Source organism: Lepisosteus oculatus, chromosome 10 (assembly GCF_040954835.1).
Source record: "Lepisosteus oculatus isolate fLepOcu1 chromosome 10, fLepOcu1.hap2, whole genome shotgun sequence".
In the NCBI taxonomy this organism is placed as follows: domain Eukaryota; kingdom Metazoa; phylum Chordata; class Actinopteri; order Semionotiformes; family Lepisosteidae; genus Lepisosteus; species Lepisosteus oculatus.
The window spans coordinates 2,011,226-2,024,390 of record NC_090705.1 but is presented as its reverse complement, the minus strand read 5'-3'; the positions used below and the strand labels follow the sequence as shown (position 1 = coordinate 2,024,390).

Sequence of the window (13,165 nt, the reverse complement as noted above, 5' to 3'; positions counted from 1 at the left end):
TCTGCTGCTCTTTAAACTTATCAGCCATACACAAATATTTTTACGACTACCAGTATGCAGAATGTTCTACAATTACTGCTGTCACGGCAACACCAGATGATGTATTTATGTGCCTGATCACACAGGTTGAAAATAAAATGTTCTGTGACTCTGTGATTGTGTTTCTGAAATACTATTGATGATTGATTGAGCTCCTCGGGCTCAGAATCATTCAATTCTAGATTGAACATGCTATTTAAATTCTATTTGTAATTAGATATAATATTTGTCTAAATACAGTATGAAGTTTAAAGGATAGACCCCCTAACCCAAAACCCCAAAAAGTACACCTTAACACCTGGTAAAATAATATATACAGTGTGTGTACAGTATATGATGCGTATGCATGTATGTAAATACTGTATAGTTTTAAACTGTGATAATAAAACAAAAGCTGTAAAAGTCAGCAGTTTAATTTCAGTCATCTCTTCAAAGTCTTTACTGGACTGCAGAGTAAAATCTGACCCCAAAAACAAGGAAATCCAAAACACTGGCAGTACACCGGGCCTGAAAGTTGAGATTCAACGGCACACTCACCACATCTGAGGTGTAAAAAAACACGGCATCATCCGAATAGCCAAAACAGAAACCCAATTTGTGTATGAAGTAGTATCTATTGTTAGTTTAACTTTCTAGTTGCCCTTTCTCTATTCTATAGTACCTAAACAAAACAGACACAATCAGAGATAAGCAAGCTGCATTTTCCATTTTTAAAACTTTTTTAATACAACATTAATCAAAAGCTACACTATCTCGCACTCATCAGCGACAGGCGAATGTGTTCTTCCACTGATGCCGTCCATTCCTTCAGATCTTGGTTTTGGCAGTTTTGTTTTTTGCCGTAGTTGGCTTGTTCTCCGCGTGCAGGTGTTGATAAAAAATGCCGGACGGCCCATCGCAGATCTTTAATGCTGTGTACTTCTTAGTTACAACAGGAGCTGCTGGCCATTAAGCAGCAGCAGGAGCTGCTGGAAAAAGAGCGCAAAGCGGAGCAGCAGAGCCAGGAGCAGGAGATGGAACGGCACCGTCGGGAGCAGCAGTTCTTCCTGCTCCGCAACAAGGACAGGGCCAGAGAAAGTGAGGCCCGGCGCTCGTCTCCGTCCCGGTCGTGTCGCGCTTGTGTGTCTGGGGGGGCAGTGCGCTGCGGCAGGCCTGAAGGCTGCGACTGAGGCTCGAGTCCCATGAGCTGTTCCCAGAATTCATTAGGATGTAAAGATCCCTCCTGCCCCCTGGTGAGATGGCACCAGGAGGAAGGCGTCCGCAGATGGAACAGACGTTTCTTCACTCCGTGTGTGTTTTTTGGGTAACGCTGTTGAAGGGCGATAGGGCTTTGTGTTGGAAGGTGCATTTTGTTTACGAATATGGTGTCAGAGGATAATAGTGTTATTTCGACAGCGTTTTGTTCAGCTTTTCTGAGTTTTTTGTACCACAGTATATCGTCTGTATTCTGGACCCATATTTTAAAATTTTTCCCTGCCATACTGGAAGTGATTTTGGTAATGAAACACAATGAAACGACAAAACCTCACCCTAATATTGCAGGATACTATTTCCTTTTCTGCAGGATGCCTGCAGATTTCATCCTTTTGAAAAAGGGGCACATTGAGCTCATTGTCTTGGTCCTGCGTACAGCAGGTCTCTCACATGAAGGCCGAAAGAACAGGACTCCCACTGCCTTGTCGTGGAAGACTTTCTAACTGCCCACAAGAGGGAGACATTTGCTCATTAGTTAAACCGCTCATTCAGGGGTTAATCCGAAAACTGCTCCATTCCCCATAGCAATAGAACGACTTGTTCTATCTAAGCACTGACACCTCACAATTTATTGCTTTCACCAAGTGGAGGTCCCCTCTCTGTGAGCGCAGCTGTAAATATATTACATGGAACAAGCAGTAATTATGTGAGCCCCTTTCAGAAGCGTATTGATCCAGGATTTTGTTTCGGCAGGTGCAGTGGCCAGCACGGAAGTCAAGCAGAAACTCCAGGAGTTTTTATTAAGCAAATCGGCCAGTAAAGAGACAGCAGGCAGTGACGTGAATCATTCCCTGGTCCGGAGGCCCAAGCTCTGGCACACGTGAGTTTCAGCGCCTGGGTACAGGCTGTTTTCATTCCCAGGGGCACACAGGGCAGGGGAGGAATTTACGGACAATACTGACATTACAAAAACATACCAGCAACATGGCCCACTATGTCCGACTCTGCAAGGTAAACATACATTTTAAAATACCCAGTTTGAAATTACTGTCTGTTCTTCCACACGGTTCATTTGCTGGAAGGTTCCATCCAAGCCTCCATCCAAGCGCTCTCACAAAAAGAGAGCTATGATATTTATTAAAAATAAGGGACTGTACGCTGTACCAGCGGAATGATTAACATGTGGAAATGCAACAGCGATCAGAGTTACTTCGCAAACAAGGAAAAAAAAACACGTTTGTCTGCTCAAATATTCATTTATACCCGCAGGAGGGAAATTCTACAAATGGAAAGTCAAGTTCCTAAGGCCTCCAGGCAAGGCTTTTGCATCTTGCTCCACCAGTATTCCCCACTGCCCTTGACTGAAGGCAGGTAGACGGAAATCTGGAATTAATCTGGACCCTTTACTGTGAACAGGGCAGGCCGTCACACCTCACTGGATCAGAGTTCGCCTCCCCTTGGCGGGACGTCTCCCACATACAAGTACACCCTGCCAGCGGCACAGGACTCAAAGGATGACTTTCCACTGAGGAAAACTGGTATGTCAATCGCCCGTCTGAGCTCCTGGTATCAATTAAAGCTAAAATTATCCTCCTTATATACTTTTGCTGTCTTTTTTAGGACAAAATTATGGATAGCCTAATCAATCATTTAAAAAAAAAGCTTTCATGCACTGTTAATTTTATAGTTGGGAGACTTCACAGTGTTAGGTCCAATGGGAGCTCAGAGTTCCTTGGGGTTTTATGAAACACTGCTGGTTATTAACCTTCAGGCATCTGCACTGCTCTCAGAAGAGAGAGGGGTTTTAGGATGCCTTGGAACATACAGATACCCTGTTGCTATCACTCTGACTTCCCTGCTTTTACACAGGCCTTGCTTTGTGCATGTAATATATGCATTGATTATATTCTGGCTTTTGCGAGCTTATAGGTTTACAGTATCAGCTGCTAGATTGATCTGAACTGTGCGTGTGTTCGACTTGCTGGACTAGTAGTTATACTTTCCTCGGGTGGGTGAGAGTGAGAAGCAGCTTGTACTGTCTTGACAAATGTGGGCTAAAGTGTAGAGGAGAAGTTCAGGAAGAAACAATAAAAAAAGACCAAGGCTGGCTAAATGTTTGCAGATGAGCCTTACAGACATTAATCACAGTGGTTTGAGGTCAATGGTGAGTGTCACATAGCTGACATCTCAGAGCATCAGCTAATTGTTCCAGCAAATGCTCCTGTTTACATTTTAGGTCAAAGTAATGAAAAAGGGTACTTTTCTATAGTGGATAATCTTGAGGTTAATGCAGGGTTTAACAAATGATTTTGAAGGAGGTCAGTCTGAATGGAGCGCAGTGTGGAAGAGACATATCTGACCCTGCCCTGATCAGCCAGAATGTGATCACAGCGTCCTGCATCTGGGTCACTGCAGAGCCTCTGGCCTGGGAGGGCTCCAGGAGGACAGTGGTGCCATAGGAGCCACCACAGCCTTGATAATTGGATCAGCTTGACCCTTGGTGCAAGGGTGAGCTCTCTTCCTCTGCCCCAGGGAAGCCCACATCCCACTGTGACACCACTGGTAATGTGCCACAAGACAGATCTAGCATTTCAGACCCATTTTCTGGAGTTGTAAAAAGGGCATCTGAAATTAGCTAGATGCTTTTACCATATACTTCAAATTTCGAGTAGCCAGAGACAGTAAAAAAGTCATGGCAGACACAATATTGGCGTGCAAGTGTTGTTAAAAAATAGCCAATTTCTCCTCTCCCATTCATTTGCATATATAGTATTTTAAAAAAAGCAGCAATGTGATGTATGCAGATTCAGTGGTACATAAAGTGCTGTCCTTTTTCTGTAAAGTTTAAATTCATTAAAGTAATCTGCAAGTATCTCCTTAATTAAAATAAATATACAGCATGTTGAATTTGCAAACATATTTTTGACCACCAGTGTGGTAAGCCTAAGATATTGGCTAAGCTTAAGATTTATATTTTAGACATTCATGGCAATATGAACTGTTCATCTTTGAATGAGAGGAGAGGTGGGAAAACAGGGCATTTAACTGTATTAAGGACTGGAAAATCCATTGTAACAAAGCAGGCAAAGCAGGACATGTACATTCCACCAAATGTCTTTATCAGGGTTGAAACAGTAACACGTTCTGCATCGAGTTAGGACTTGAGCTGTATAACACGTTTTTACACCTGAACACAGAAGTTGGAATCTAGACAGGATACACTTTCTCATCGTAGCATTGCTCTCCTCTACAGCATCTCAGCTGCTCTTGTGCTCGCCATTCTGCCACACAGTGTTAGCAGCGCCTCACTGTCTATTCGTGACCTTGCGGTCCAGTCGTAACCATCACCCACATCGCATTTTTACTGGTTGATATTTTCTTTTTTTGGTTTGCTCACGCCGGTCTTAGAACATTGCAGTGGTTTAAAAGGTCAAGCAACTAAGCTGGCCAGTGCATTCAATTCAACACCTAATTATTCTTTCTGATGTAGCCTACTACATAACACTGAAAAACAGGACAAGAGTGACATATCATACATCTTACTGTGCCTTTAATTTTCCAATATTTGCAGAGGGTGTTTAGACAAACCAATATCCTATTCCGTCCGCATTTTACTGCATGTTGGGAACAAAATTCTCACAAATTCTTGCCTCTTTTTTACCAATGTGCTTTGTCGTTGACATATTCAAATATGGTTTATCTGTCCACTGCGCTCCTCTCTGGCTGTAATTTGGATGTTAGTGCAAATGTTGGATGTGGATGTTATGTTATCAGATCAATCGATATTACAGAATCAGAGCTTGCTGGAAAATTTCGACAAACCAGGGCTAACCATCACACTCTTAATAATAGGATAACCCCTGTAAATACATTTTAAAAAAGGATAATGATCCTTTACAGCAGTCAGTTTTCTTTGTCCTTTTTTAGCAAGATTGTCAGCACAGAATGAATCTCCACTTGCTCTTTTGTAGGTTGCATGCTGACAGTGTTCTTGCCCAGTAAGAGGGAAGATTCAGACCTGAATGCCTTCATTAAGGGTTGCTAATTATAGATGAATAAGAGTCAAGAGAATATAGAAGGACTGTTGATATATTTATAACATTTCATATCTGTGTTCAGCAAAACATCAGGGGAAAGAAGTCAGCACTGAAATTAATTAATAAAAACATTCTCGTCGATTAGGCCCTCAGAAATCTGTGGCATAATGAAATTGTGCATAGATTTATTGTGAAGTTAAGGAAATTCCATTTTGCTTTTTCCACCTTTGTCCTCTTTCAAATTACAGGACTATACATGTGTATGTAGTAAATTACCCTACCATATGGAGTGGCACATTGTATATGTATGTAATTAAGTGATAGGCAGTGGGGACTATATCCTAAGTTTTGCGGACAGTTATATGTATAATGTAAACTCAATTTAGTTAATTATAAAGTCTGTTCCATTTAAACAAGCACTTCAGAAGGACATGAAAGCGCTTTGTGTTTGGTCTGTCACTTCATGCTCATTTGAACAATTACCTTACAGACATTCTGTGCCAGAACTCATACGTTTAGGAGGGCTCTTGGAAATCACAGGTTATGGGGAAGCACTTTTTAAAAGCCACCAAACCATGAAATAATGGCTCATTTGCAGAAATAATTCAAGGTTATAATATGAGCAATGTAAGATGTCCTTCTTTGAGTTAGATGAGGATGTTAAGAATGTAAAAATCGAAATGATTTTGTAGAAAGATTCAAATGACACATTTAGGAATTATCATTAATTAACCACATTTGAATGGTTTTAGCTTTTAATTTTAATTCTGTGTTCAAAGGGAAATCCTAGAGTATTTCTGAAGATTCTGTTATTAATGTTAACTTATGAAATGCCTTTCTATTCAACTACATTACAGTATGCGACAGCAATCTCAATCTAGAATAATTTTATAGTTGAGCTTGTTTTAAATTGAAAATAAACATAACCTCAAGTTGGCCTTGTTACCTGACTTCATTCGGGGCTCTTTATGTTATTTTGGAATTTCCTACGTATTTTTTTAAAGGAAGTCATGGAGCTGAAAGGCGTTTTTCTGAAAATATATCCTGATGAGGGAGTCACAAACAAAGTTTTGTTAGCTAAACTTCAAAGCCACAATTTGTGCGTATTTTTATTCCTTCCTATTAATTCCAGCGCTAACCTGAGAAGTTTGGGGGGAGGGGGGTATTCGCAGGGTGTATGATATTAAAAATAGCCCTTCTCCTGCTTTAATAATAATTCCCCTGCATTGACAAGAGCATCCAAGAGCTTACTTCCTGTTCCTCAGGTTTCAGCCTCTAGATGTGGTCTTTTCCACAAGAGGCCCCCTCCTCCACTTCCTGTCTGTCCTCATTAAAGCCTGCTCTGTGGCTGGCACGCATGTGGGAGACAAAGGTTCCACTTGTTCTGCACTGCGCCTGCTATCACAAACAGGGGGATTGGCAGCTGTCACCGACCTGAGGAACCGACACAGTGCAGAATTGAACATGACAGGGAAGTTTATTTTTCCAAGTGGGCTCCTATTAATAAAGATGGGAAGCCGGTAAAACAGCACTTGTATTCCTGATCTTTTCATGCAGTATGAGTGAAATAAAAAGAGAATCTTGAGTTTCTAGAGGTAAAATGTATGAACAAGATTTTTGATGATCATTGTTTCACTTGCTTTAAAAGATCCCTTGCTTTTAGTTTACATAAGGTTTAACCTATAACAGTTGCATTAAAACTACATGTGCAATTTTAATATTGTTGCTGTCTCGAATTTAAAGAGAGTGTGGTTGATTATTAAATTATAATAAAGGTAATATAATTCCAGTTCACTGGTTTAAGAGGAAAAGTGCTTTGGTAGACTCTAGTGCTAATATTTATGCCTGTCTAGTGTTGCAGTGCAGAGTATTGGTGAGGGTTGCAGACTCATAAATGGAAGGCTGTTACCTTAATCCTGTGCGAGGCACCGCTGTTTTTCTCTTGAGAAAAATTGTGCCAGTAAAATGCACAGCTGTATAAATGGGTACAGCTGTTAAATCACTTCAGACGAAAGAAACAGTCAAAGACAAAATTCAAGACAGGGCAAACACCTGACGCAAGTGTGGTTCGTTACATGAAGGTAAAAAAAATATAAAAAACTACACTATGTGTTTATGTAGACACACAAATCCCATCTTCTAGAGGGTGTAGAGAAGCCATTAAAAAGAATGTTGTTTGAACCTGTTAGTTTAACCCGTGGAATTCGAATCATGGAGTTCTGTGTTAAAATTGTACAATGTCCTTGTTAGAATTTAGAATTTTTGTGCAGTTTTGGTCACCACATTTGAAAAATAAAAAAAAGATTTTGCTGCTTTGGAACCAATCCAGAGAAGAGCGTCCAGATGCGTTCCTGGACTGAACAGGATGAGTTACACTGCCTGACCATCTTCTTGTCTTGAACAGAGGAGACCTGATTTTTTCAATTGTCCAGTGGCGGGTCTGCAGAAAGCGGCTGCTCTTAATTATAATGCACGCCATCAACCGCGAAACACAAAGCATGGAAACAATGACATGGAATTAAATTGGAACTGCAACAAATTGCAGTTCAAACCAAGTACAGGACGTCCTTGTTTACATGAAGAGTTGCTGGAGTCTGTAACAACCTGCCCTGTCACGCTGTTGAAGCTGTTGCCTTCACTGATATCACTGATCGCCTGCATGAGACCTTCAGAGCAGATACTAAAAACTTCATGAGCAACAGGGGCCTCCTTGCATTTTGCAGTAGCTTCCAGGTTATCACACTTGCATCTGGAGATGAATGTGTTACTAATCATGGAATCTATTCAAAGTGAATTATAGATCGTAGAAACGATAATCTGAGTCACTAAACGACGTTGAAATAAATAGGAGGAGTCAGAATTGCCTTTTAGGTTATTCTATAATGTGTGAAAGAGAAAATATTCCCTTTACATGAAAGAGTAAATGCTACCAGATGGTCGACAGAATTATTTAGGTGTAATTGGATGTAATTGACTTTCTGTTTTGTACAGTACAAAACAAATATTGTATTTTAGAACTTTTTTTAACTGAAATTCAGACTTCATATAGTTATAATATTACACATATTTACAGCTATTTACAGTATGTTTAATGTCATTAGCTTGAAATGACTGTTTTATTATGAAGCTTGTAGAGAAAATAAAGGTTATTGCAGATACAGACATGAAGCTACAGTGCATTTGGTAAGAGCCAAGTCTCATTGCATGACTTTCCTGAATTTTCTGCGATATTTATTTAAATGGGTCATTGCTTTAACACACTGAACCACGATGACTGGGCAGTTAGAACATTATTTAGTAGCAGCCCTTTACATAAACAATAGATGTAGACCATATATATTTTCTCATCAAATTAAATACGTGTAAAACCTTTACTCTAACTGCTGAACAAATATTTTTGTGGTATTTTTCTAATAGCCAATATTCATCAAGTGTCAGTTAGCCCAAACAACAGTATTTTCTTAAGGAATAACATTACTGCAGGCCTCCTTCTGATGTTTTTAATAAAATATTCACTTTTCTGTGCAACCTTTTAAGAATAACTACAAGGGGGTATATGATAGTGTTATTAGAAAAAGAAGTATATGGTACAAAAGATAACAATAGCCAGGGGACATTATTTTTTTAGTATTCCTTCAAAAGTATTTTCTTAGTGATGAATCTGTCCTGTTATGCTTTAACATTCATCCAGTCCTACACATTTAGATAAATGATTGTGGCACTTGCATTTGTCACGTACTGTGCTAACAGCTCTCAAAATGGACATCGGCTACAGCGTGCATACTGTATCAGATGTTCCCCAGCCCTCGATGCTGAATAGCTGTGTAATTTCACTCACTGCCTGAGCTGTGTGTGAAGCAGGTTCTTTGAGACGAACAGCGCCGTGTGCTTTATTACCCTGCCTCTTTTGCCTTTGCTCCAAAATATCTCCAGGAGTTTTCTCTGTCTGACACCTGCTTCAGCATATCTGACACTTTTTCTTCTAATTGGACAGCTTTAACCAGCTCTACCGCAAAGAAAGAGAAGCTTTTAGGGAAAAAGTCCCTTAAAATGTATTTCTAGGCTCTATCACTGAACCCTTTGAAGGATAAATCAAATATTAATGCCGCATTCTGGATTTATTAATAGCACGGTGGACTTGTAGTGCCTTTATTCCTGGAAGCATTGAAAAATGTTCCATAGATTTTTTTTTTTACTGATCTGAGCAGAAGTGGAGTTTCCCTGCCTTCAGAGACTTAGCCTTTAGCCTCTCTAGTACTGGTATCAGAAGGAAGCAGCTAGGTGGCCAGTCAGCTGTTTCCATCAGTTCTTTGAAAACAGGGGCAGAAGATAATGTACTTTTCATTTACCTCTCACTTGTCTAATGGACGAATGTAATTGTTTTCTGCTGTAATACTTTTGCCCTCTGTTAACAGTTTGTACAGTAAACATATCCTACTTTTAAAATACTAGACTACTGGTGTCCAATTACACCTGCCCACCTGTAGGTTTTTTCATTATTTTTTAATTCGATGAAACAACAGATCATTTCATAGGGCATTAGATGTTCCTGTTAGCCCTCAGGTCAATGAATGTTTTGGTTTAATGGCATAAGTTCATTAGGGTGCATATTTCTGTTGTGAAACAATTCACAAAAGCTCTTATGATTGAAAGCACCGCAGAATAAAAAGAATTTTACAATGATGCTGTTGTTTTGTCGTGGAGGAACACCTACAGCCAGGTTGATTTATGTTTTTACAAATCTGTTTTGCAGTTTATATTAGTTTTCTTTTTTGTTTTTTTTCCTAGTACCATGTAGTACAACCCTATTACATTCCAGCACACTTTTAATAAATTTATGACGGTGTCCTAATTGTTTTGACCTATAGTACCAGGTCCATGTCAAAGGAATTTTTTTACACTTCTCATCAATTAACTGTGAGTAGATTAGCTATTCTCTCTGTCACTCTGTGCTTCCGTTACTGTGGTTTACAGTAAAAGTGCGCTGCCAGCCTTTTATTTCTCAATCAGATACGTTTGTAGGAATCCAAACTGACTTGTGATGATTTCTGTGCCTGAAGCAGGTCCTTGTTCACAGCTATGTCTGCAGCTGCGTGGAATAAAATGAGTCTTGCGTTATAGCATGTATTCATCAAACAGCAAAGACAGGCACATTTCTGTGGTCAGTATTTGACAATAATCCAGTGAAAGAGGTCTGGCCACATTACCCAGAAAAGAAGCTTAGCCACTGCAAAGTAGATTATTCTTGTAAATCTCTGCTTGCCGGTCATCTACCTTATATATAGCCTATGACCAGAATAGATTCAGGTCGTGGCATGTGGAATGGAGCACTGGCTGAGGCAGCCTTAGTGACCCACAGAAGTGTGGCCCTTCTGTGTGTCTTGACCTGTTTAGTGTTATTTCATTTACAGAAGGGGATGAGTAGCCGTTTGACAGTAAATACCCTTCATAGAGGATATTTTCTCTCTCTAAATGTCACAAATGACAATAAAGTTCTCTTTTGTGCTTCAGAGAGTGGTATTCTCAAGTATAATGCTTTCATGTCTTGGCACATGTTTTTGTATCCTTTTAGTTTTTATTTCTTTATTTTCATTAAGCAGCCTTAGCGACATCATTCTGTTGTTATGTGGAAATCTTAGGCACTAAGATCATTAAGAGGATTTTGATGATCACATAATCCTTCAAGCCCCTCATTTCATTTGGGTTGATTAAACCTGACCATAAACTTGATTTACTGCACAGAAAGAATATACATGTCAATATAAGAACAACCCCAAAACAGGTGAATTTTGCTATTTTAATGTTAGATGTTTAGCCAGTAGTTTACAATTAAAATCAACCAGTTTTCTAAAGCCTCCTATGGGCATTCGGGACTGCTTTTGTGTAAGAAGAATAATTATAGTCTGTCCTCACTGGGCCCTAGAGGTGGAATTTCTTTTTCGAGCTTATGGGACAGAGTGCAGCTCTGTGTGCCCTTATTTATTTGTTTTTGGTGTTTGAATTTATTCTTTTCAGCAATACCAAGTTTCAAGCAAAGCACAAAAATAACTGCCTTGTCTGGGCTTTTGAAAAGTAAAACAAAAAACTTCTTGAACTATAAATCGTGGTGTATAGTAGACTGGAGTAAAACCTGGTAAAGGCATTTATCCTGGCACTCATGTGACTTAGTGCATGTTAATAAAATTTCTGTTAATAATGAGCCAAGGCAGTGACTGTAAAACTGTGAGAATCCTTGATTTGTTACGTAATAAAATGGAAATATTAAACCAAATTAATGTCGAGATGTTAAAAATTGGTGTACTTCACAGAGATATCACCTCTGGCCTCACTCACAAATCCAATTATTATTATCATTATTAAGCCCTGAAAACCTTAGGCAGTTTGTCTGAAAGAATGAGGTGTTGCACGTCTGCTTCAGAGTGGAAATCTCTTTTCAAATCCCGAGTTCTTGTTGCACTGCCGTCACACTGAGGATGCAGAGCAGACATACCTGCTTCTGGGGCTCCTGCCTGTTTTTCAAGCCACTGATTTGGATGCCGAGCATGATGGCGGTGTTATAAAAATAGAAAGCAATCAGGGCAGCCGCGCATGAAAAAGATTCATGCAGCTCCCCAGCCGGCTCTGAAGAGCTCTCTCCCACAGCCGCAGGACTTGAATCACATTAGGAAACCACTGGATTGGAAACTGTCTGCTGCTCTGCAGCTGAGAGATGGTATAAATAGAATTAACGCTCTGCGTCGTAATTAAGCCAGCAGCACATAGATTTTCTCAACAGCATCAGATACTGCCGGCGGTTTTGGGCTCTGCACCTACATAGAGCACAAGCGGTCAGCACCTTGTTAGCTACTGTACGGTGTCTCTTTTCTCTAAGGGAAAACTATGTCTCAATAAAACCAGGCGAGACGTTGCTTTAACTAGGGATGAGGGATGAAGCAGAGAAGGGCACAGGAGTTTGTGACATACTCACTGGGGTGACCTGCATTAATTTACTGAGCCTCCAGACCAATAGTACATCTGGATATGTGTATGAAAAACCTTCACCGCACAATAATCCAAAACACCATCATCATCTAAATGTCAGTAAAACTCTCCATAGTTTTCTGTTTAATGTGGTGCAAATTTCATCCAGTCCTCTGTGCTTGTTGGTAAACGGTCATCGTTTTGAACGAACTATCATGGTATTTAGCAGGAGGTGTGTTCAGGCCCTCCCCTCTTCATGGTGAAGAGCGCCTCCTCGTTTGCTCATTACTGACTCCAGACTCACTCAGCCAGACTCACAAGGCAGCACCAGACAGATAATGATGTCTTTTTATATCATTGATATGAATCAAAACTAGACATTCAGAACCTGCAAGCGTGCCTCCGTTTCACAGAAATATAAAAAAAAATATCCAAATGCAATTTGCCGACAAATAATAAACAATGTTGTCATCCACTGCCCCACCAAAAAATCCTCAAAAAAATCATGCAGTGACACGGTGTCTCCAAAGACTCTTCTCTCTGGCTGATAAAAAGTATGTTATTTTATTATTTTCATTTTCAGCTCTATCGAAGGGGTTATCAGTCAGACAGTGCCTGATAAGCAGATTTTTCTGGAAGATTCTGATTTAACTACAGCTTCCCAAATGCTAAGGAAAATGTCACATTACTTGTTCTATTGATTGAATTAGTTTTAATTCAGTGGTAATTATATCTCCTTTGCTTCAATTCTGAGAACACATACCACTTACTTGTCTTTGCACCTTATAATTTTATAAAAGGGCAATGACTTGTTTTACCTAAAAACTATTTTAATCCTGAGTTAAGACTGTTTCAACAGTGTCAGTTTTACTTACTTCAGGTTCCTGTCCTGATTAGTTCAGTGCTAAACCATGTAGTAGAGATTCATTCCTAAC

At 39.8% G+C, this 13,165-nt stretch overlaps 1 protein-coding gene across 8 annotated transcripts in view; it reads left to right on the top strand.

Annotated features, from left to right (window-relative positions):
* LOC102694761 (histone deacetylase 9) overlaps positions 1 to 13,165 on the top strand; it is a 185,103-nt gene that overhangs the window by 82,702 nt on the left and 89,236 nt on the right. For all 8 annotated transcript variants that reach the window (XM_015357938.2, XM_015357935.2, XM_015357936.2 and 5 more), the window contains 3 exons: positions 966 to 1,116; positions 1,987 to 2,113; positions 2,650 to 2,771. In XM_015357938.2, the coding sequence (XP_015213424.1) occupies positions 966 to 1,116; positions 1,987 to 2,113; positions 2,650 to 2,771 (400 nt within the window). The remainder of the gene's footprint in view (positions 1 to 965; positions 1,117 to 1,986; positions 2,114 to 2,649; positions 2,772 to 13,165) is intronic.